Below are 25,667 nucleotides of genomic sequence, written 5' to 3'. Positions count from 1 at the left end.
TATTTGATATTATTTACTTCATTAAATTTAAATTGTTGCGTCTATCTTTGAGTACTAGGTTACTAACTGACAAGGTAAGAGGGAGGGGGCCCTTTATTGGCTGGGCTCGAAAGCTGTTTCCTGTCCCTGGAGAAGGCGGGGTAATCCTCCACGTAGTGCCGTTGTGGAGGCTAAAGGAAAATCCAATTACCGGTAAGAGTAATTATTTCTTTCACAATTCCGGCAGGCAGTTCCGTCGCCGGAACTGCCTGCCAGATCCGGCAATCCGGACGCAAACTGATGGCATTTGTCAGACTGATCCGGATGCGGATCCGTCTGACAAATGCATTGAAATTGTGGATCCATCTCTCCGGTGTCATCCGGAAAAACGAATCCGGTATTTTTATTATTTTTTTTGCATTTTTAAAGGTCTGTTAATGTGCAGACCGGAAAGCCGGATACGTTTTGCTGGATCCGGCACTAATACACTCCAATGTAAATTAATGCCGGATCCAGCTTTCCGGCAAGTGTTCAGTAAAAAATGGAACTGATGCATCCTGATGCATACTGAACGGAATGCTTTCCATTCAGAATGCATTAGGATAAAACTGATCAGTTTTTTTCCGGTATTGAGCGCCTGTGATGAAATTCAATACCGGAAAACCAAAACGCTAGTGTGAAAGTACCCTAATATGTATTTTTATTTTGGATTTTTTATTTTTTATTTTTTTGGGGCGATTGTCTTAAGTAGGACCTCATTTTTTGCGGGATGAGGTGATGCGTCTTTAAGATTTTTGTCGGCAGCACATGACGGACCTGGTAACTACAGCTCTGGCCTAGCCTAAGAATTGTCTATCAATAATACAGTCCTGGAAAATCCCTTTAGGGCTCATGCACACGAACATATTTTCTTTCCGTGTCAGTTCCATTTTTTTGTGGACCCTATGCGGAACTATTCATTTCAATGGGTCCACAACAAAAACGGAAGTTACTCCATGTGCATTACGTTTCCGTATGTCCATATTTCCGTCCCGCAAAAAACACTGTTCTATTAGAGGCCGGCTGTTCCGTTCTGCAAAATACAGAATGCACACGGATGTCATCTGTATTTTTTGTGGACCGCAAAATACATTCGGTCGTGTGAATGAGCCCTTAATCTCCTGTTCTGGACTCCAGACTGTGATAGCTGCTACCTACATGAATACATTGTAACAAATTGTCAGCTGTGAGAAGTATTTGTTCTGGATGTAAAGCACCACGTTCTCGCTGACGGTAAACTTTTGGAAATGGTGAGAAATTAGTCAAGCACCAAAAAGTTGCAGTTTGCCAATTTGTGACATTCTGTGAATTTTATATCGCTTTCAGACATTTTAAAAACTGGGTAGAAAAGAGGGCATGCTGAGCTATGTTAATTAGGTGCTCGCCAAATTTAGCAGGTGCAACATTTTAAAAAGTTGTGGAAAAAAATGTCACTTTCTTACTCCAATATGGCTGGGGGGGGGGGGGGTGACTGGAGTAACGTCTCTTAAAAAAAACTACTATTTTAAAGAACTAAGAGGATCATTTACTATGCTGAAATATGCCTAAATTAGGTGTATTTCAGGAGCAGATAACGGCGCCGCTACTTCTGCAACTTCGCTTCGCTCATGCCATGTCTAAAATTGTGGGCGAGGAAGGGCCAGCAGGCCCTTTTTTATTCCTCATTTTCTACGCCTGTTTAGGGCAGAGCTGTGTGGTCCCGGCACAGGGACTACTGGGGAACAGCAAATCGTCAGGGGCAGGGTTGCCTACCGTCCACAAATTTCTGGACAGTCTGTAAAAATAGGCGACTTCTTTCCTGTATCAGCTAGTAATTGACTCAATTATTTTGTTGGTAATTATCATCATTTTTCCGCTCGCAGTAATCGCTGGTCATCAGTATATTGAGCTATAGACCTGCATCACTTAGCTTTATCATTCGTTATGGTTTTCCAACTAGTCTGTAAAAAAAAAATGTTGTCTGTCTGTGATTTTGTGATAAGTTGTCCAGAAAAAAGAAAAATTCTGGTTGGCAACCCTGATCAGGAGTAAGGGGAGTCAGATAATGACGCACCTTATTTTCTGCAGGGCGAGTTGTATTCTTTAAGTGGTTGCTCACTTCCGAAAGTGGCGTTTATCATGTAGAGAAAGTTAATACAAGCCACTTACTAATGTATTGTGTTTGTCCATATTGCTTCCTTTGCTGGCTTTATTAATTTTTTATCACATTATACACCGCTCGTATCTAGGGGTTATGGCCACCCTGTAATCCAGCAGCGGTGGCCATGTTATACTTTTCATATACCAGACTTTATTGGTATATGAAAAGTATATGCTATAAATGTCTGATAGGCGCTGGTTCTACCTACAGGTACATTGGGGGGTGCTCTCTTTTTTCCATTCGCACTCCAAAAAGGAAGAGACCATGCATGCAGCTCCGTCCATTGTAGTGTATGTGACTAGCCAAAACAGTCCGGCGTTCCACTAATCCCATAAACTACAATGAGGATAGCAGAACATATGAATGGTGGTCACTTTCCCCCACTTCTCCCTTCTGGAGGCCACGTAGTGCCGCATTAGTACTTACCAGTCCCTGTTTCCACATTACATACCACAGCTTTGACATAGTGAAAGGGGTTGTCCAGCCATTAATATTGATGACAACCTATGGTCAGGAAATGTCATCAATATCAGATCAGTGGGCGTCCAGCACTTTGCCAATCAACTGTTTGAGGAGGAGGAGGAGGCACTCCATGCGAGCGCTACTTCCTCTTCATTAGGGCCCATGCATACGACCGTATGTATTTTGCGGTCCGCAAAAAGTACTGATGACATCCGTGTGCATTCCGTATTTTACGGAACAGCTGGCCCCTAATAGAACAGTACTATCCTTGTCCGTAATGCAGACAATAATAGGACATGTTCTATTTTTTTGCGGAATGGAAACACGGACATACGGAAACGGAATACACCCAGAGTAACTTCTGTTTTTTTGTTATTTTTTTTTGCAAACCCATTGAAATGAATGGTTCTGTATACGGTCCGCAAAAAAACCTGAACGGACACGGAAAGAAAATTCGTTTGTGTGCATGAGCCCTTACACTGCACTTGGTCTTGGAAGTGCGTGTAATACCATTACCCGGTCCATTCAAGTAAATGGAGCGAGTGCTTGTAATTGCACTATGCTGCTGCTCCACAGGAGACAAGGCATAGTGTAAAGACCAGGACCGCGCTTGCATTGAGCGTCGCCTCCTTGTCAAACAGCTGATCGGCGGGGGTGCCGGGTGTCGGACTCCTGCTGATCAGATGTTGTTGTAGGTCAGTGATAGGCAAACAGTGGCTCTCCAGCTGTTGCCAAACTACAACTCCCACCATGCCCTGCTGAAAGCTGTGGGCAATCTTTGCATGCTGGGAGTTGTAGTTCTGCAACAGCTGGAGAGCCTCGGTTTGCCTATCACTGATGTAGGTCATCAATATTAACGGCTGGACCACCCCTTTTAACACATGTGAACAGCCACCGACACAGAGCAGCTGTGGTCAAGCACGACCACCACTGCTAGATTGCAGGGTGGTCGTAACTATGGAATGAGCAGTGTATAATGTGATGGAAGCAATATGGATAATAACAATACATTAGTAAGTTCCAGGGGCGTAGCTATAAGGGAAGCGGCTGCTTTGGGGCCCGAACTCAGAAGGGGCCCACCCAGGCGGAAGACTAAAAGAGTTTGTCAGGACCCCCTCAACAGTATTATACACTGACATTATATACAGAGACTCTGTAGAAAAAGGACAGACAGCGGCTGTTGGGCCACGTCTGAGAGCGATTTTGACTTGCCACAAGAGGAGGGAGGTTTTGAAGAAGTTCCTGGGGGGTTGGACTTATTCAAAAATTTGCCAGTCATTTCTAGTTCCGCCACTGGTAAGTGCCTTGTAGAGAAAGTTCTCTACGTGATAAATGTCCTTTGCTGATGTGACACAATCCCTTTAACTGTACAAAAGCAAAAGTTTTGAGTTTAATAATACATTGGTTCCTTCTGCAATATATAAGCCATGTGGCTGTCTAGTGTTTAGCCGGAACATCCAGTATGCCTCCTGTTGTAACCCTTTCGATTTAATAACGCCTCCTCCAGGGGAGCAACTAATTAGTCAATTGCAAAGTCTCTAAAGCTTTTAAAGGAAGCGTTATGTGCTGTAATAAGACGTTTGGCTGCATTGGAAACATGATCTTGGTGGGGGTTTCCTCTGTAATTCATGTTAAACCTTCTGGAGGAGCTTCCCACATGCATTAGATGACATTGTGCACTCTACATTACAGTTCAGATATTGCTTCATAGTAAAAGATGTATTAGGCTACTTTCACACTAGCGTTCGGGTGTCCGCTCGTGAGCTCCGTTTGAAGGGGCTCACGAGCGGACCCGAACGCAGCCGTCCAGCCCTGATGCAGTCTGAATGGAGCGGATCCGCTCAGACTGCATCAGTCTGGCGGCGTTCAGCCTCCGCTCCGCTCGCCTCCGCACGGACAGGCGGACAGCTGAACGCTGCTTGCAGCGTTCGGGTGTCCGCCTGGCCGTGCGGAGGCGTGCGGATCCGTGCGGATCCATCCAGACTTACAATGTAAGTCAATGGGGACGGATCCGTTTGAAGATGCCACAATGTGGCTCAATCTTCAAGCGGATCCGTCCCCCATTGACTTTACATTGAAAGTCTGGACGGATCCGTCCGAGGCTATTTTCACACTTAGCTTTTTTTTTGCCATTTTAATGCAGACGGATCCGTTCTGAACGGAGCCTCCGTCTGCATTATTATGAGCGGATCCGTTCAGAACGGATCCGCCCGAACGCTAGTGTGAAAGTAGCCTTACATGGCTATGACCCACATTTATAGAATCCCGTATGATGGAGCCCAGTTTTCTGTGGTTTTGCGAGAGGGAGAAAAAGGAAGGAGATAGCCAATATCTTACAAGGAGATCACTAGGGAATGCTCTAGTATCTCATCTTCATAGAATATCGGCAGATATTTTAAAACTGCATATTTTATGTCTGCAAGTTGACACACTAGGGCAGTGATGGCGAACCTATGGCACGGGTGCTAGAGGCGGCACTCCAGAGCCCTCCCTGTGGGCACCCACATCCTGGAATAAGTGGAAGGGAAAGAGCTGCAACTGGTTTTGGCTCTAAATCAATGAATCAGCAGATACTTGTTCTGCTTCCTTCTTTTACTTCTGTCTGAATTTCAGCGAAACTATAACCTAGAGGACGTCTCCAGACTTCTTGTGAGTCAATTGTGTCGGGACTTGTCCTGAGGTGACTTAATTTTGCGCTGCTCCTGAGTGACGTGTCACTAGTTGTTTATCCACGGTGGCATCTGGCCCCGGCTCTGCTATAACGAGGGCTCCTACAAGAGACACACACATGTGCAGAGACCCACATGCTCATACAGGTATACACCGTCAGTGTATACAGTCGCCGCCTCTTGTCTTTGACTATTTTCGTGTTTTCTGGCGAGTCGCGTGTCAGTCGTGCATCATCAGTACTCACTAGATGGTATGAATAACAGATCTGGGCGTGACGGGGAATGTCCGCCTGTCCTCCCACTGAAACTGCCTGCTCCTGTGTCACTTCCAGGTAGAGCGCTCAGTTTCTGTGAGAGTCTGACTCCTGCTATGAAGCATGCACTGTACAATGACACTGCCCTCTTCAGGAAAATAGAGAGCAAATCAGACTCCTGAGGGGATGATCCTCCGAAATGTGTGGAGATCAGACACAAGTTATACAGAATTGCATCTTCAGAGCTGAAATCTACCAGCATCTTGCTTTTTCTCTGGCTAACAAGCTCTGGCAAATTGGCATTCTGAGAAGGCACTGTAGTGTCACAGCTTCCAGTGACTACCAGCAGACTAGTGAGTGCAGCTCACTAGTGTATAAAGGTACTTTCACACTAGCGTTGTTAGAATCCGTACTGCCGGAACTGCCTGCCGGATCCAGAAATCCGTATGCAAACGGATATCTTTTTTTTTTTTTTTTCCCCGATACGGATCCGTTAGACTTATTCATTGAAAAAAACTGATCCGTCTTTCCGGTATCATCTGGAATAACTGATCTGGTATTTCATTTTTTTTCAAAGATAGAAACAACTGCTCATACGCAGACCGGAAAACCAGATTCGGCGATGCGGCAATTTCTGGGACACTTGGTACCGGATCCAGCATTAATACATTTCAGTGGAAATTAATGCCAGATCCGGCAAGAGCGGTAGTGTTCTGGAATTTTGGCTGGAAAAATTACCGTACAAGGGACAGAACGGAAGACATCCTGATGCATACTGAACGGATCGCTTTCCATTCAGAATGCATTAGGTTTTTTTTTTTTTTGTTGTTTTTTTACACCAGGTGTGAAACCTCTTAAATACACATTACAGGTTCTAACTCAAGAGCAATAAAGGATAAGTAGTGCATTTGCAGAGATAATCGACCAGTAGAATAGTGAGTGCAGCTCTGGAGGATAATGGAGGATGTAACTTAGGATCTGTACAGAATAAGTAGTGTATGTACACAGACTCCACCTGTAGAATAGTGAATGCAGCTCTGGAGGATAATGGAGGATGTAACTTAGGATCTGTACAGAATAAGTAGTGTATGTGCACAGTGACTCCACCAGCAGAATAGGGAGTGCAGCTCTGGAGTACAATACAGAATATAAGTCAGGATCAGTACTGAAAAAGTAATGTGTGTACGTAGTGACTTCACTAGCAGAATAATGAGTGCAGCACTGGAGTGTAATACAGGATGTACACTGGAAATCAAAATTAAGGAACAATGTATGAACACTTTACATTATTTCTTAAAAAAAAATAATAATCTTCATTGATCAGCAGGTGAAGGAATTTTTGTTGTGGCTACCATGCTCCAAGACCAGTGTTTTACAAAATAACAAAGGCACTTCAACAAAAAAACTTTATTTTGCTGAAAACATAATGATCAAAATTAGAGAACATCGATGACTATAGCACAGAGAAAGACACAACTACATTTTCTGAAGGTTACAGCAGTCACCATTTAGTAGGAAGTGTTCAGACCTTGGCATTTAAAGGGCTTCTGTCACCTCCATTTAGCAATTTTCATTATCGGACATTAGCTATTTGCTAATGTCAGATGAGTCCATATATATCACTGTTACCTGTCTCTGTGCTGTAATTTCAGTAAAAATCGTACTTTTATAATATGCAAATTACTTCACTACCAGCAAGTTGGGCGGTTACTTGCTGGTAGCCACCGCATCCTAGGACTATAAACACGCCCCTCCTCCACTTGATAGACAGGAGCAGCGAGTGCTCTCCTCCTCTCGCTGGCCTTCTCTGCCCATAAAAGGACGCTCGCTTGCCCGCTCCTTCCTCAGTGCGCCTGCGCCGATGACGTCAGCCTACACCTAGAAAAGAGCATCGCTAAATGGGGGGTTACAGAAGCCCTTTAATGACTTCAGCACATCTGTGGCCATAGGAAATCTCTCCTCTCTCTCTCACACTGCTCTGGTGTGATTTTTGGCTCACTCTTCCTCCGGTCCCTTCCACGGTTCGGTGACTATAATGGATTTCTGGTCCATTACTGTCAACAAGGATTTTCCAGATGTTTTCGATTGGGTTTAGATCAGGACTCAGACTGGCCCTTTCATTATTTCTATATTTTCAGTTTCAAGAACTGCTTTACCCATTTTGCTGCGTGTCAGGAGGCATGGTCCTGTGTGAAAATTGCTGTCTGATTTAGTGATGACCACAGGGAAGGAACCACATGTTGTCGAGGAAGGTTCTGATCAACATTTGCCTTCACTCTGATATTTAGCTGTATAAGAGGCCCAACTCCAGCTTCAACTTTCCAAACCAGACACTTCCTCCTCCACTTTTCACTGACTTCCTTACACACTTTGGATTCAGTCTTTCCACAGTTTTATGACAAACATGATGTTTCCCAACAGACCCAAATAAATTAAAGTTGCTTTCATCAGTAAAGTGACCTTTGGACCACTTCTTCTCTGACCACACAATATGTTCCTCAGCAGAGGACAGTCTAGCAGTCTAGCCTTTTATTTCTTTCTGCTAATAAGAGGTATGGTCACTGCAGAGACTGCAGACATTTATATGACGAGACTGATCCTTACCCTGTTCAGTGCTGAACTGGTGAACCATTCCAGCTGCAGTGTTGAACCGTTTGCCCATTGACATTCTTTGCATTATCCTGTCCTCTCTTGCATATGTCTTTTGTGGATGACCAGCCTTTTTGGGGGACTTGAGTTTGTGACGTTGTAAAGATGCAATATTCTAGAAATCAGACTTGGAACGACCAACTTCTCTTGCTATGGCTGATAGGGTCTCCTCTTCGGACTTCAACTGGACAACCTGCTGCTGGAGGGTTTCAATTACTTCAGAATGGCTCAGTGAAAACTGGAAAGTTAAGGAGAATTGAACAGATCATCGCTAACAAGCGTTAATAGTAAAGCTAGTTAGCAATGATCTGGAGGTGTAAATGCATCGCCGATGAACGGGCAAAACATTTGTTCTTTAGGTAATTAGATCATTTGTGCACCACAAAAAATCCTTGTTTCCCAGTGGCAGATTGTGCTGTGTAAACACGATCTGCCGGGAAACGAGTCTGTATGGGGAAGAGCGATGGCATTAGCGATCACTCCTCCCCATACCCTGGTGTCCTCCGCTAGCGATTAGGAGATTGTCGTGAAGGAACGCTTTACATGGGCCGATAATTGCAAAGATTATCACTAATAAGTGTTCATCGTAACGCTCATTAGCAATGATCGGGATATATTAATGTAATGCAGATTATCCAATGAACAAGTGAAACGGTCGTTCATTGGGTAATCCGATCATGCACACACTAAAATGTTTACTGGCAGCAGATCGTGCCGCGTAAACACGATCTGCTGGCATTAGCGATCGCTCCTCCCCATACTCTGGAGGAGATCTACATGCAGTGGTCTCCTTCACTAGTGATCAGCAGATTATGCTTCCTTCATGACAATCTGCTGGAATATTGTCCCGTGTAAAGGGACCTTTAGGCTGTCAGTTAAATAGGGTTTATCAGATAATTAAGGAAATTAACACCAGGTGCCAGATTATCACCAATAACTGGGAGATATCTGAAAGCGTTGTCTAATTTTAATGTGTTCTTTTTCAACTTCCCATTGCTTTTCTTTATGCTGTTTCAGAATATATGTAACTCATGAAATATGCTTAAAATACTGCTTTTACTCCTGGTTAATTTCAAATATGTTCTCTAATTCTGATCTCCAGTTTATAACTAAAGATTGGTACAGGATAAGTAATGTACCGTATTTTTCTCCCTATAAGATGCACCTAGGTTTTAGAGGAGGACAAGTCAGGTCAGACCCCCAATGTTAATCAGAACTCAGCTCAGACCCCAATGTGAATGACCCCCAATCAGACCTCAGATAAGAGCCCTAAGCCTCTCATCAGCCCCCACTGTCTCTTATCAGTCCCATATGAACCCCCCATGCCACAGAGAACTTAAAATAAAAAGAAAACATTTACATCTGCTCTGGACGCCGCTGCTCTTTACCTACAGTGCGATCCTCTTCATTCTGCCATTGGCTGTGCTGTGAACCGGCGCAAATAGCGTGAGGTCACAGCACGGCCGACCGCCGAGGACCAGGAAACGGTGAGTACAGAGCCTTTACCGCTTCCCAGTCCTCTTGTACTAATGAGCGCCTCCATAATGGAAGCGTTTTTTAGTATTCACCCCATAAGCTGCAGGGACATTTTTGTCACACTTTTTTTTTGGGGGGGGGGGGGGGAGAAATGTGTCTTATGGGGCGAAAAATACGGTATATTGCATGGTGACTTTGCTGTTTTATGGATATTTATTTTGTATAATAGTGATGGGCGGGCACATCTTGGGGCTGAACTATGCACCTTTTCCTGTGGAAGCAAATTTAGAGATGGATTGATCCAGGATGTAATGTTAATATTTATTTGCAGATCCTCTGTATAAGTTTAGTAAAAGCAAATTTATGTTCCTTTTCTTCTAGAGCTTCAATGGAATTGAGGAAATGGTTGAGTTTCTTCCTGCCACAAACACGAAAAAAATGGAGAAAATGACGCTAAAAAAGAAACTATTGATAGTTGGCATAATTGTCGCCTTTGCACTTATTTCGCTCGCAATCGGCCTCTTAGTCTGGCACTTTGCATGTAAGTGAACCTGGGCATCTTATGGTTTGAAGATGGAGGCGTGGGATCGACACAGGCATCAGTTCTTTAATTTGTCTTTTTTTATTTCCAGACCGGAACAGACCAGTGCACAAAATGTATACTGGTTATTTAACGGTAACGAATATCCCTTTTGTTGATGCATATGAGAACCCAGCGTCTCCAGAATTTGCAGATCTATCCTCAAAAGTGAATGAAGTGGTGAGTGGATTAATCTCAATACTGGATTTTCAGTCTCTAAGACAATGATCGGTCTGTGGAAGCGAGAGGATAATTTACATGTAGAATTCACAATTTTCTTCCTTTTTTGCAGCTGCTGAATGCCTATCTCAATGATCCTGCCATTGGGCCATTCGTGCTCAGCTGCAACGTCACAGCATTCAGGTAAGTTCCAGCCAAAGTGTTAATATTCAGAGGGGAGTTTAAAAAAAAATCCACCTTAAGATGTCTGTATAACAGCAATAAAATAAAACATGGAGTGAATTCTTCACAATCCAGCCCAAGTTTACATACCATGGGACAGATACTGCCCCCATTGCTGTTCCCCTGATATGGTGAAAGTATGTACTATGAAATAGAAGTCAATTGTGCACTGATGCAAACTGAGTTGGGGTGATTTATGCCAGTCTGGCGTTTTATGCCGCTCTTTGATATTTCCTGTCATGCTGAAGGATGTGCTTAATGTATGACGATGTGCAGACCTCATCACAAATTGGACAAATCTTTTGACAGTCCCTGCTCCTAGATGGAAGTCTACTCCAGGCTAGCTAGAGTAGATTTCAGTGGTCATTTATGCAAGCAAACTGGCATAAATTATGATGAATTTGCTGGGACTCATGGCCCGGCTCCACCACACCCCAGCGACGAGGGTGGCATAGAAATGCCATGTGCATCTACATTCGCGCACAGTGGCGTTCAAAAAGTTACAAACTGGGGGTTGGCCACTTTTTACTCTCTAAGATTTTCATTAAAGAACAAAGAGTGTATATGACTTTATGCATACTGTCCTCTCAACAATCAGTATGAAGTCTAGGCCAGTCTTGATATCCCATGCACTGTCAGAGGACGCACCTAATTTATGACGAGCCGCACGCCTTGTCATAAATTAGGTGCATCTTCTTGCAGTCCTCGTGCCTAACCAGAAATTTGACCGCTGAGAGCTGCTGTAGATTTCTGGCTTCATTTACGCCAGAGAACTGGCATAAATAAAGATGCATTTGTTGCTGCGGCTGATCATGCCCTTCCCCACCCTTGCCACACCTCCTTTTTCGAAAAGTGGAGAGTAGTATTATCTAGGACAGTGTTTCCCGACCAGTGTGCCTTCAGCTGTTGCGAAACTACAACTCCCAGCATGCCCGGACAGCATATCGGAAACCAAAATGTACCTGCCTCTGGGTCACATTGGATCTTTAAGGAAGAAACAGAGACATAACTTGAGTTCTAAATACCGACACCCCTCTTCTTTTCCCTTGAAGAAACATAATAAAGAAGGAAGGGACCTGTAAAAATTAGGGTAGAAAAGTAAGAGAAAATGTGTGTCCTAGAGGAACACCACCTCAACAATATTAGAATGAGGGGTGTAACAGCCAGAATTAGCAGGAGTTAGAGAAAGACAGATACTAAAACCCACCAAATATAAGAGATCAGGACAGGGACAAAGATCCTCACATCATCCTAGGTTTGCAACACACAAAGGTACAAAAGGGAGATGAAAACAGAAATGACAGAAGGGGGGAAAAAAAAATAAAAAATAAAAATAAACGCTCAATTACAACTGGAAGGCAATCCAGGTTTGTAGACTTCTGAAGTGAATTGCGAACTGGAGAGGTTACACTATAGGCAAGTGATAGCGGTCCAGTCCCCGACGGCTTGAAGGAATACACTAGATATAATGTCCTCTCAAGGTGAGGGGCCAGTCTTCCTCTCGGTGCAAAATTTCCACAAGGGGGAAACACCCAGGCCATGGGCAGTCTTAGGAGAAGGACTATCCAAAATTATACCCGAATGGAGAATGAATTCTCCTTGAAAAGTAGCCATATGGCCAGTTATTGTATGAGAAGCACAGATGCAGTGGGAAGACCCATCTATAGCGAATGTCTTTCTGCAATAGGTGTTGCTACAAGGGTTTAAGAGCTCAGCTCCTTTGAATAGTCCCTGGAAACATATCCGCAAAAATCTGTATCTTCTGGCCCGCCGTGGATATTTCACCACTATGTCAGTAGGGGGTCTTTCTTTGCATGGCGCAGCAAGAGCTCTGTGTGCCCTATCGATTTCCATATGTCCTGTACCACGTGTGAAACATCAGTCCCATCTTCAGGAAGTTCCCTAATTCTGAAGTTCTCCATCCCAGGCTGATTTTCTAAATCTTCTATTTTCATAATGGTGGCTTTAAGTTGCCCCTTGAGGTCAATCACCACATTAGAGTTTTGTTTGGCTTTCTGTATGGTGGCCCCTACCTTCTGATCTTGGGGATCAAAGTGCCTCCCAGTGTCTGATGTCACCCCTCAAGAAATTTAGTAATAGTAAAAGTAGTCTTATATAAGTAATGGAGTTACTTCAAGGTTCCCCCCCTGGGGAGGGCCTGTGCTAGCTAAAGATGGTCGCATGTGAATCACCAATACCCTACTAGAGTCCCGTGGGCTTTGTTGGGATGAATGCGGACCCTCCAGGGCAGTAGCTGTAAATGGATCTGGAGTACTCGAGACCTGCTGCTGGATTCTGCAAGTCGGTAGTTGCAGCACAGTACTTCCCTTTTCTTTTGTGGCTGCCTTAGACTGTTTGCGACATCCATGGGCCATCCAGCGGGTGCCCAGATGTGCGGGGAGAGGAATGATATAAAACAGTGCGACAGCTGCTTTCATTAGCTATAGATAGCTGCAATGAAGTGAGTGGGAGTTGTGGAGCTCAACAGTCATGTGTCTGCCATCTTGGGCTGCCAGTTTATGACTTTTTATGCCAGTTTTTGTATTGGCTGCTGATGTAAAGCCAATGCATCTCCAACCAATAGAGGTGAAAAAAGAACGAAGAATAATGTCACTAGAACAATACACCTACCATCATAAATCAGCAAGTACTGATTGCTAATGGCACACTTAGAAAGTTACATTGTCCAAAAAACTCAATGTCAGATTATGGATTCCAAAAAGTAAAGCATATATAACAGCGTCCATGCAGGCAGAAATATTTTTTATTTTTTAGCACATCCCATACATAAGTGCAACATTTTGATCCATGCAGTGGTCTTTGTCAAGCAGGACATACATCTGGGTGGGTTGAAACATTGCTTTTATGTGTGGGATTTGTCAATAAGCTGCAGAGCATTTTTGCCCGCATGGATGCTCTCATGCACTTCATTTACTTCCCTGATGCATGTACACCCAAACTTTCCTCATTGTAAGGGTTAATAACAAGGAAAGTTGTTACATGATGATGATGGTGACTTATAGAGTTGATTAAATTTAACATCTCAATACAAATAACCCTCTTCCTGCCTCTTCTCGTCCCACAGTGAGGGCAGCGTCATTAGTTATTACATATCAGAGTTTAAAGTGCCAGCGTATCAGGAGGGCGCCCTCGACAAAGCCATGAGTGAGCTTAAGGTGAAGACGGCCACTGTGCGGCGTATGACTCTGGCGGTGGATGCGTTTGTGGCATACCGTAAGTTGTGACGTTGGATTTCTTCTTCAGCATATTTGCAATGATATATAGCAACTTCATACAGAACTCATCTACTCACAATAACTTCCACACGAGTCTATACACTCTGTATATAGTGTCCATACACTGCCATATATACAAGCGAACACAACAGACTCATTAGTGTCTACTTAAGCCATATCTACATGGTTGCACACGGTTACATGCACACAGTCTATATACTGTAAGCGTGCTTTTTCTTCATACATATATGCGTATGATCTATATACACAGGATAAACATTAACAAACTGGTGTAAAGTAGAACTGGCTTAGGCTACTTTCACACTGGTGTTTCTGGGTCCCCTTGCGAGATCCGTTTCAGGGCTCTCACAAGCGGCCCAAAACGGATCAGTTTAGCCCCAATGCATTCTGAATGGCTAAGGATCCTCTCAGAATGCATCAGTTTGCCTCCATTCCGCTCTGGAGGCGGACACCAAAACGCTGCTTGCAGCGTTTTGATGTTCGCCTGACAATGCGGAGCCAAACGGATCCGTCCTGACTTACAATGTAAGTCAATGGGGACGGATCCGTTTTTACTGACACAATAGGGTGCAATTGAAAACTGATCCGCCTCCCATTGACTTTCAATGTAAGTCAAAACTGAACCATTTGCATTATCATGAACAAAATCCGTTAGCATTTTTATTTTATTTTTTGGTTCATGGTAATGCAAACGGATCCGTTCTGAACGGATGCAATCGTTTGCATTATCGGTGCGGATCCGTCTGTGCAGATACTAGAGTCTGATCCGCACCTAACGCAGGTGTGAAAGTAGCCTTAGTTGCCCATAGCAACCAATCAGATTCCACCTTTCCTTTTCCAGTGGAGCTGTCCACAATGAAAAGTGGAATCTGATTGGTTGCTATGGGCAACTAAGTCAGTTCTACTTTACACCAGTTTGATAAATGACCCACTACATGAATACAGCCTACACATACACTATACACATTTACTAATAGTGTACACACAAGCTAGATCTGTACAAACTTGCTTACTATTGACACATACATGTGCACAAATAGTCTATAAAGACATGTTATCACTAAATAAAAGTATGAACTGTATACACACTATCTACACACAAATTACATTAATATGGTGTCTATACATATCCACTATCGCTGCTTACGTCTACACTTGTACACTACATATATACAGGCATCAACATATGCAAATACGTGCACACTATGGCCACATGTAAACACCAGGGGCTGATTTTAATAAGAAGTCTCTTTTCTCCTGGATGCTAGGCCACGTTATGTCAAATGACATGACAGCTAATCTTGTCTCTTCTCATTCCAGCGACCGATCCGCAGATGGCGAGAACGTTCCGTGACAGTGAGTGACCTTTTTCTTACTTTGAGGCTGGTATATTATTGTTCTATCGCAGTCATTACATTTATTGGATGTTATGTTTTCTTAGAAATGAATGTGATCAATAAAACGTGTTCAGTGCAGTTTCTCATACAGTTGCTTCTTTTGAGCTTTGAATATGACCACGCCATTTTGTTTTGTGTCCTCACCCACAGACCGCTGCACTTTTTTACTTCACGCCAGCCCTGGAGTTGTGACTCAGTTTTCCACCCCTGGATTTCCCAACTTTCCTTATGGACCTAACGCCAGGTGTCAATGGGCATTGCGTGCAGATGCTGGTCACATGCTACTGCTTCACTTCAAAACCTTCAAGATGGAGCCTTGCAAGACAAACAAAGGAGACTACGTTACTGTGTATGACTCTCTGACCGCCATGGAGCCGCGCATTATGGTGAAGTGAGTGCGTAGAGGAGGAACCTCAGCCCCGGAAGGGTTTTATATGTGGATTATAGGGTTCATCTTTGTTTTGGGTGTTGCAGCTTCTCATTTCTGACCCCTTGGTCTTTGCAGGTTATGTGGCAGTTACCCCCCGTCCTACAACTTGACCTTCATTTCCTCACAGAATGTCATGCTGGTCACTCTGGTCACAGACAATGTGGGGAGGTATCCTGGCTTTCTGGCTGAATTTACCCAGATACAGAAGACCACATGTAAGATCTGTTCTGCCATGTCTATCAGCCGGTTATTTTATGTATACCAAATCTTGGCAGAAGTAATAGACAAGCTGTGCCTTTTCTTCCAGTGTGCGGGGGAGTCTTAAAAGATGCCAGTGGCGAGTTCAGTACACCCTTCTACCCAGCTCATTACCCTCCCAACAGGGAATGTATATGGGACATCCAGGTATGTGCCGGGTGATGCATCATAAAGATGCCCCTTATCAGACCTATTACTCATCATCTTCGTCATTCATATATTTTTTTTCCCTTCTGCAGGTTCCTGCAGACCAGCATGTGAAGATAAGATTCCTCATGTTCTACCTTTTGGAGCCCTCAGTCCCCATCACATCATGTCCCAAAGACTACGTGGAGATCAATAATCAAAGGTAAGGCTAAAAGTGCATTTTGCACCAACTGGTTTTTCATGCTGAGCCTTGTTCACACAAGATCTTTCTAATGCACAAAGTCTGCTGTATGGGACAGCAGCCTGTTATTTTGTTATACTGGATAAAACTATGGTTTGTGCGTTGAAGGTGACAAACCTGTCAGCTGCGCTCCCTTACACTCCCTGAACCTCAAGAGCTTTAGCTGGTATAATATAATGGTAAAGCGAAATAAATGTTATAATAATTTTAGGGTTGTCAGGCCACCAGGGGATTGCTCTACCTAGTCCTCACCATCACCCCTGTCCTCCACTTCTCCTAGATACTGTGGGGAACGATCTCCATTTGTTGTTTCCAACAACAGCAGCAGAATGATTGTGAAGTTCCGTTCTGACCAGTCGTTCACGGACACCGGCTTCTTGGCAAAGTACTTATCCTACGAGCCTGATAATCGTGAGTACAGGTGTTTAAACTTACTCCAGCCTCTGTAGATGTAGACTCTGGCCATGGTATATGGTTGATATGCATGCTGTTGTGTTTGACTCCAGCCCTCATGATCCCCTCCGCTGGGGTTTCCCTGCATATGGATCTTCAGTCATTTTTCCATTCTATCACTCAGGATGTGTTTGCATGTTCCAGTTGTCACACCTACATCTAGACGTCCACACCATATCCCGCTGTAACATGGGAATCGTTCGTCCCTATGGACATATATCAAATATGATGCATATTGAAGCTTGGGATTTACCGGTCTTGTCTAAAATATAGGCATTGTAAGCAGTGGCGTACATAGAGAAATAAGGGCCCCATAGCAAGGATCCAACCAGGTTCCCCACACAGGACAGGGATTTCTGCCTAAACCCTTTATCAAACACCCGTGAGCCATTTTTCCACTGCTTCACTTCCTAAAAGTTTTTCCTTTTTAGAGGGTAGTCCTGACCAAGTTTTCACCTCCAGTAGAAGAGGGTATGATCCTAGCTGGGCCCCCTCTTGCCCTGGGCCCCATAGCAGTAACATGGTCTGCCGCCATGGTAGTTGCGCCCCTGACTGTATGACTAGACAGTCTAAAGATTCACCAGATGTATGACAGTGGATCATGCTGGATCATAACTTTCTTGCCCTAGGCACTTCTGTCTAACATTATACCACATGTTTAGCCAAAAATGTTGTCGCAAAATGGCGCATCTTAAACCATAGCCCTCTCCTGTAAAGTAACATCCCTTTCCTGTGAATGTGGTGCAATGAATTATTCCTTTTGGATTATTTTTTAAAAATATGTCTAAAATTGGAAAAGCTAAATTGCACCAAAAATGTGTCAGATTGTGCCGCAAATAATCATAGAATTCAGGTGCAGCTACGACAGTAAATGTGGCCCACTGTGTTGGTAGGCTTCCAAGTGTTGCTGGTTTCTCCTATCCATCATCACCGACTGATTTCTGTTTTCTGCAGCCTGTCCCGACCAATTCGCCTGTAAGAGCGGCCGCTGTATAGACTTGGATCGGAAGTGTGATGGATGGAATGACTGTGGAGATTCAAGCGATGAAAATTCATGCAGTGAGTATAATAGTGTCTTATACTATGCTGGAGGGGAATGATGGCCTTAGCTTCTTGCCTGTAGATGCCCTGTGTGCACGGTCTGCCCTATAGTGGCAGTTATGTTCAGAGATTTCCACCTCACAAAGTCTCCATTGTCTTCTCCTCCCTACAGCCTGCACAGCCGTGCAGTTCCGCTGCAAGACCAGCCAGCTGTGCAAACCCCGTTTTTTCCTGTGTGACGGCGTGAACGACTGCGGAGACGGCACTGATGAACTGGACTGTAGTAAGTCTCTACTCTTCTGTGGTGGATATGGCCGCGGCTGTCACATGATCATCTGGTGATAACTGTTCTGTGTCTCTTTCAGAATGTCCAGACAAGTATCTAAAATGTAGAAATGGCAAATGTATCCCACAGGAGCAGAAATGTGACAAAACTGATAACTGTGGTGATGGCACTGACGAGTCCGAATGTGGAGAGGGTGAGTGACAGACGGCAAATAAACCATAAATGTACAAATGATATGTGTGCGTATGCAGGGGTGCACCTAGCCTTTCTACTGCCCAAGGCGAAAACTGGTACTTTCACACTAGCGACAAGGAACTTCGGCAGGCTGTTCCGGCGGGTGAACAGCCTGTCGGATCCGTGCTGCCGCTAGTGCATGCGTGACCCCGGACTAGCGCTCCGGCCCTATTGACTATAATGGGGGCAAGCCCAGAGGCGGCCGGAATGAAACTACAACATGCCGTAGTTTTATTACGGCCGCCTCTCGGCATGTTTGCCGTGCAGCCGCCGGAACTCCGGTCCGCCCCTATTATAGTCACTGGGGCCGGAGCGTTAGTCCGGGGGCACATGTGCACTAGAGGCAGCACGGGTCCGACAGGCTGTTCACCCGCCGAAACAACCTGCTGGAGTTCCTTGCTGCTAGTGTGAAAGTACCCTTAGCTGATGAGGTGGTTGTGCAGTAAGGATGGAGAGCACAGTGCTCTCCATGAATGTTTACTGGAGAATGTGTGCACCCTGAGAATGGAAATGCCACTATAACCCCATGTGTTCTGCGAGTGTGTTGTGGTGTTTGACTATTCCAGCACAAACCACGGGGGCACACAGTATCATGCCTCATTCACACGTCAGTATTTTGGTCAGTGATTGTGAGCCAAAACCAGGTGCGGCTCTAAACACACAACAGGTGCAGATATTTCCATTACACCTGATCTGAGTAGCCTACACCCCTGGTTTTGGCTCACAATCACAGATGGAAATCACTGACCAAACACTGATGTGTGAATGAGGCTTAAGAAGGGAGGGTATTCTACCAGAGACATCCCTGGTCCTGTCCACATGCCTGTTATACACATGTATGAGATGAAATTTCAGGCACCACTATCGACAAGACAGACACTGTTGATTCTAAGCCCGCACAGTCCTTCTAATGCATCGATGTTGTGATTATTAATGCTACTGAGATGGAAATTGGCTTACGATGTCCGTGGCAATGTTCTGGATTCTTGGTGCATTGGAGCAGAGAGACTGGCATAAAACTGATCGGTTTATCGGCATATAAAAGATGACCTTGCTTTCTGGTTTGTTTTTGCAGCTGTGGCGACCACTTGCACAGTGAACACATTCAAATGTGACAGTGGAGAATGCATGACCAAGCTGAACCCGGAGTGTGATGGCGTGAAGGACTGCGCTGATGGCTCAGATGAGAAGCCAATGTCCTGCAGTAAGTCCCCGCACCCCAAGAGTTGGGGATTCTTTACTGCGTGTGAGGAGCTGGTGTAAGCCACACAAAGTGCAAAACTAGAGGCAGCTACGCGATACTTAATGTAGAGGCTCCATAAAAAGAAATGGTATTTGTCATACAGCTCTACATACACACATTATAGGGTCAGTCTTATCAGGAGACTGTAAGGGAAAAATAGGGGATTTGTTTATAGCAGACACAGATCTATGAATGTGTGCTGCTCTCTGCAGATTTTAGAGTGGCATTGGGGGGGACTCTGCCCTAGGTTCCCCCTAATGCCTCTGCTTTAGGTGCACCCCCATTAGTGCCCCAGCTCCAGATGACCCCCCCAATGCCCCTACTTTAAAAGCACCCCTAATATTGAATCTTCTCCAGGATCCCCACTATTACACTGCCTCAGGTGACCCTAATGCCTCTGCTTTAGGTGCACCCCCATTAGTGCCCCAATTCCAGATGCCCCTACTCTAAATGCACCACTAATATTGCCTCTTCTCCAGTTACCCCTGCTCCAGGATCCACACTACTACCCTGCCTCAGGTGACCCTAATGCCTCTGTTTCAGTTATGACCCTCCGTTTGTGCCCTTTGCTCACGTTGCTCCTCTAGCACCTTTGTTTGGGCTTTGTTAAAGGTTGTGACCTGCAAAGGGGGTTGGACTTATGTCCGAAAAATTCTGCACAGTGCATCATATTCTCCAGTATTGACACGTATGATTTACATGGCGGCAGTGATGATATTCCATATTTACAGGCATCACTGCTGCCATGTAAAGAGATACTGGTGGTGGAGGATTTAAAGGGGTTGTGCAATTTTTCAAATTATCTTCTCTACACCATAGGGCATAATGATATAAATAGTGGGGTTCGATTCTGCGACCCCCCCCCCCCCCCCCACTGATCCCAGGAACGGGTCCTGTTCCCCCTTTTTATGGTGTGACAGGCTACACATACGCCCTGCTGCTCCATTCATTCTCTTTGGGACCACTGGAAATAGCCAGTGCTGCACAGAATGGATGGAGAGGCAAGGCATATTCTTGACCTGTCCACTCAGTCAAGAAGGGGGATCAGTGGGGGCTCCAGCGTTCAGACCCCCACGGATCACTTAGTTCTCCCTGATTCTGTTGCTAGAGGATAACTAGAAAAGTGGACACAGGCCCTTTAACAGACGAGCATTTCTATTTCCGTTTGGCACATATTTTGGGCCAGATTTTTAATTTGTATTTTTATTTTATTTTTTTATTTACACCAAAAGAAAACTTTTAAGGATAGGGAATGTGGAAAGGTGAAACAGCTATGACACGGTGATAAGTGACTGGTGGGGGTCTGACTGCTGGGACCCCTATGATCAAGGGAATGTGGTCTTAAAGGGGTTGTCTCAATTTAGTAAGTTGGATTTATCATGTAGAGAAAGTTAATACAAGCTACTTACTAATATATTATCATCCAAATTGCTTCCTTTGCTGGCTGGATACGTTTTTCCATCACATTATACACTGCTCGTTTCCATGGTTACGGCCACCCTGCAATCAATCAGTGGTGGTCGTGCTTGCACACTATAGGATAAAGCACTAGCCTATGTGCGCTCCCATGGTCCCGGCCGCCAGAAAGGCTGACTCTTTTGCCTATAGTGTGCAAGCATGACCACCACTGCTGGATTGCAGGGTGGTCTGTAACCATGGAAACGAGCAGTGTATAATGTGATGGAAAAATGAGTCCAGCCAGCAAAGGAAGCAATATGGATAATAACAATATATTAGTAAGTGGCTTGTATTAACTTTCTCTACTTGATAAATGCCACTTACTGAAGTGAGACGACCCCTTTTAAGACCCTTGTGTACATAGACTGCCGGAAATGTAATTGAACGTATCAGGATCCCTTTTTTCATGATCAGTGGGTGTTCCAGCTGTTAGACCCCCAGAAATCTGATATTTATCACCTATCCTGTAGATGGGCGATCGGTCATTATGGTAGGATAACCCCTTTTAAATATTCTGTAGATTCTATGCAATCTGAGGTTAAGATTTGATCAATTTTATGCCAGACATTTATACAAAAAGGGGTTGTCTCACTTCTGTAAATGGCATTATCATGTAGAGAAAGTTAATACAAGGATCTTACTAATATATTATTATCCATATTGCCTCCTTTCCATCACATTATACACCGCACGTATCCCTGGTTACGACCACCCTGTAATCCAGCAGCGGTGGCTATGCTTACACACTATAGGGAAAGGCTGGAAGTGCGCATAGGCCAACACTTTTACCTATAGTGTGCAAGCACGACCACCACTGCTGGATTGCAGTGGTCAAAACCATGGAATACGAGCAGTGTATAGTGTGATGGAAAAGAGCCAATATGGAGAATCACAATACATTAGTAAGTGCCTTGTATTAACTTTCCCTATATAATAAACGCCATTTGTTGAAGTGAGGCAGCCCCCGAGAGGCGGCCGGACAAAAACTACAGAGGACTTCCGGCGACTTGGTGGGCTAGCGTTAGCACGGATGCGACAGGCTGTTCCCCGCCAGGACCCTGCTACTGCAAGTGTGAAAGTAACTTAAATTCTGCCACCTGTATGTTTGTGCTTTTTGCTGTGAGTGTCTACCATCATACTTCATCTTTAACATTTCTGTTATCACTGTAAGGGCTCACGAACACGATTGTTGGATGTTTTGCAGTCTGCAAAACATGGATACCGTGCGTGTGCATTCCACATTATGCGGAACAGAACAGCCGGCCTCGAACAGTCCTATCCTTGTCTGCAATGCCGACAATAATGGGACATGTTCTATCATTTTGCGTAACGGCCATCTGGACATACAGACACGGAATGCGCATGGAGTAATTTCCGTTTTTTGCGGCCCCATTGAAGTGAATGTTTCACATACAGGCCAAAAAATAAATAAAATGGTACGGACACTGGAAAAAAAAATATTAGTTTGTGTGCAGGAGCTCTAAGGTGGGCCTCCAGAATCAGTTACACTGGTGGGCCCTAGGTACCACAGTCCGACACTGTGCATGTATGTTATGTTTAGAACACGTATGTCTATAGTATCATGTGTCTGATCCATGTATACAAGGCTCTGTTCAGTGTATGTGCAAGGAAAGGTACCAGCACGTTTCCCAAGCACATGTGTAGGTCTCTATACACCCTCTGTATGTGAAAAGTGTCTTTTTGCTGGGATAGGATACCTTTTTTTTGTATCTTTTTTTTTATTTTTTTGCATTGGGCACCATATTCCTGTAGAGTGGTCTGTGTGAGAAATACTCATGTGTACCTCTGACAGAAGGGAAAAACTGCAAGGTGTGAACAGAGCCCGACTCATTTACTTTCCTTTTCTTTCAGATTGCGGGAACCGTCCTTATAGTAGAAAGACCCGGATTGTGGGTGGTGTGAATGCTGACACTGGCGAGTGGCCCTGGCAAGTCAGTCTGCACACAAAGAAGGATGGGCACACTTGCGGAGCCTCGGTGGTCTCTCCAACCATTCTGCTATCGGCTGCCCACTGCTTCCAGGATGCCCCGGGAGTACGGTACAGGACTTTCCCCTTTGTTGAATACCATCATTTCCAGAAGCATTAGAACATGGATTGATCCTTGTGTTATCTTCTAGGTATTCTGATGCCAGCACATGGACAGCATATATGGGGCTGCATAATCAGGCCACACGAACCACAAGCTCTGATGTTGTCCAGCGCAAAATAAAAAAGATTGTGGCCCACAAAGGGTTTAATGATTTCACGTACGACAATGACATTGCTTATCTGGAACTAGAAAGTCCTATCAGCTACACAGACTTCATCCAGCCCATCTGTATCCCCGAAAGCAGCCATGTCTTCCCAGTGGGCAAATCCATATGGGTGACAGGCTGGGGGGCTCTAAGTGAAGGAGGTGAGGATTCATGGAAAACGTTTGTATCTGCGAATGTGTGTTTTTATGCAAGAGATGTAGGGACTACATTTTAGACACCTGACAGTGCTGCATCGTTCACCTAGAAAAATCTCCCATTTGATGACCGGCCTACAGGGGGCGCTCCATAACTGCAGGGCAGCATGAGTCAACCTGTCCTGCTCCAGCCCAAGTATGCAGCATAATCTATACTGGGTACCCAGTTTCATTTGTACCATGCGATGTTCTGCTTTCTCTAGCAGCCACATGTCCCATACAACTGAATAGATTAGTGTTTGTTGTATTCATCTGTTGATTATCCTGCAGGAGCTGGAGCCCAAATCCTACAGAAGGCAGAAATCCGGGTCATCAATCAGACTGAATGCAACAAGCTTCTGGACGACCAGCTCACAGCCCGCATGATATGTGCCGGATACGTCAGCGGTGGCATCGACGCTTGTCAGGTGAGTACAGCTTATGTTCCTAAACTGGTACATTACTGGGCAATGGAAGATGGCTGTGTGACTCTACCCCCAAATACTGTATAAGAGCAGTCTGGTATAAACCTGTCATTATGGAGTTTAAGAACAGAACAAGTATATCTTCTGTTCTAATACAGCTGAGGATTTGTTACAATTGTATCCAGCCTAGACAATGATTGTAGCAAACTGGAGCAAGCAGCACAGAAAGAGACTTTTAGATACTTAAACTGGTACATTGTTACAAACCCCCAGATTCTGGCTGCAGATGCTGTGACAACCTGAGTTGTTATCCGGGATTGGTGAATGCATGTATTGTTGTGTAGCCCCTAGAGACTGCTGTGCCCCCCCATTGTTGTGTTGCTTACTCAGGTGTTTGCTGATTCTTCTAGGGTGATTCTGGGGGTCCTCTGTCCAGTGTGGAGTCTAATGGGAAGATCTACCTGGCTGGTATTGTCAGCTGGGGAGAAGGCTGCGCTCGCAGGAACAAGCCAGGAATCTACACAAAAGTGACAGCTATGAGGGACTGGATCAAACAGAATACAGGTCTGTAACGGCCACAGTGGACTGGAGAGGGTCACAAACTTGTTTTTAAGGTTATATAAATATATTTTTGGACTATTTCATGAAGTTTGGATGAAACTGTGACCAGTTGTGACAGTGCGGGGGGAGGGGCTGGGAACCTGGAGCCATTTGTTATCCTGCTCTTCTGCTCTGCCGCACTGGACTGAGGTCGGACTCTTGTACTGGGCAGTAACAAGGATGGAGGAATCTTAACGCGGTGGTGTCAGGGAATATCGTGCCACAAATACTCCAAAATGGCGACCTATCCTGGCACCATTAAAACTTGGTTGCATACCTGATGGGAAGGTCATGATCTGGAGCCAACAGACAGCTCAATTTTTATAACTGAAAAGGAATTTTTCATATTGGAGGCATCAACATGAAACCTCAGCTCCATGATGACGGTCACACATCGGGAAAGCTTATACCTCTATTAGAGTGGCTATGGCGGCTAGTGTGCGTCAGCCACTGGTGTGTAAGCGCAGACTGTCTTAAATTCTTCGCCTCTGGGATTTTATCTATTATGTCAGACATTGTTTTAGTGACTTTTTTTATTTTATTTTAATTTTGTGTCTGTTTTGATGCTCATCTTGTTCTGTTAGTTTTGTGTCTTATAACTTTGTAAAAATTTCCAACTTTAAATGTTCATTTTAGTAGCAAACAATCATTGATCCAGAGAAGACGCGGTTAATCATATGCGTTGTTTTTCATGGTTACAAATCTTACTCCAATTATGAATTTTCTGCAACAGTTTTTATGTTTATAAATAAACATTATTATTATTAAAGTTGTGTCTGTGCAGTACTGGGATCAGGGGTGACTGGGAAGATTACCAGAGGGCCACCCAAGCCCTCCTCATGGCCGCCAGACAGGTATATAACAATCTGGACTCGCCAGTCACTTATGTACTCAGCTGGCAGCTGCAAGTGCCTTCCTGAATTCAACTATATTGTGGCCTAGGATGGTGATGCAGTTGAAAACTGCAGCAGGGAACAGGATCCTGTGGCTTCCTTCTCCACAGTTCATCTCATAGGCCTCACTACATGAGCCAGTGGAACCGTACATATGGTTGCAAAGTGATGACATCATTGTGACCACCTGCGACAGGGGTATTG

At 44.6% G+C, this 25,667-nt stretch overlaps 1 protein-coding gene across 1 annotated transcript in view; it reads left to right on the top strand.

Moving 5' to 3' along the window:
- The window catches only part of ST14 (ST14 transmembrane serine protease matriptase), a 42,531-nt gene extending 17,192 nt beyond the window's left edge, over positions 1 to 25,339 (top strand). The window contains exons 2-19 of the mRNA XM_044278211.1: positions 10,050 to 10,209; positions 10,301 to 10,428; positions 10,541 to 10,611; positions 13,736 to 13,884; positions 15,228 to 15,263; positions 15,455 to 15,695; positions 15,810 to 15,949; positions 16,042 to 16,139; positions 16,232 to 16,341; positions 16,661 to 16,791; positions 17,788 to 17,892; positions 18,047 to 18,157; positions 18,240 to 18,353; positions 19,470 to 19,598; positions 22,968 to 23,154; positions 23,235 to 23,512; positions 23,837 to 23,973; positions 24,381 to 25,339. Of these exons, the coding sequence (XP_044134146.1) occupies positions 10,050 to 10,209; positions 10,301 to 10,428; positions 10,541 to 10,611; positions 13,736 to 13,884; positions 15,228 to 15,263; positions 15,455 to 15,695; positions 15,810 to 15,949; positions 16,042 to 16,139; positions 16,232 to 16,341; positions 16,661 to 16,791; positions 17,788 to 17,892; positions 18,047 to 18,157; positions 18,240 to 18,353; positions 19,470 to 19,598; positions 22,968 to 23,154; positions 23,235 to 23,512; positions 23,837 to 23,973; positions 24,381 to 24,542 (2,487 nt within the window). The 3' untranslated portion in view covers positions 24,543 to 25,339. The remainder of the gene's footprint in view (positions 1 to 10,049; positions 10,210 to 10,300; positions 10,429 to 10,540; positions 10,612 to 13,735; positions 13,885 to 15,227; positions 15,264 to 15,454; positions 15,696 to 15,809; positions 15,950 to 16,041; positions 16,140 to 16,231; positions 16,342 to 16,660; positions 16,792 to 17,787; positions 17,893 to 18,046; positions 18,158 to 18,239; positions 18,354 to 19,469; positions 19,599 to 22,967; positions 23,155 to 23,234; positions 23,513 to 23,836; positions 23,974 to 24,380) is intronic.
- Positions 25,340 to 25,667: the final 328 nt, after the last annotated feature.

Source organism: Bufo gargarizans, chromosome 2 (assembly GCF_014858855.1).
Source record: "Bufo gargarizans isolate SCDJY-AF-19 chromosome 2, ASM1485885v1, whole genome shotgun sequence".
NCBI lineage: Eukaryota > Metazoa > Chordata > Amphibia > Anura > Bufonidae > Bufo > Bufo gargarizans.
The sequence above is the reverse complement of the archived record's forward strand: the minus strand, read 5'-3'. Positions and strand labels throughout refer to the sequence as shown.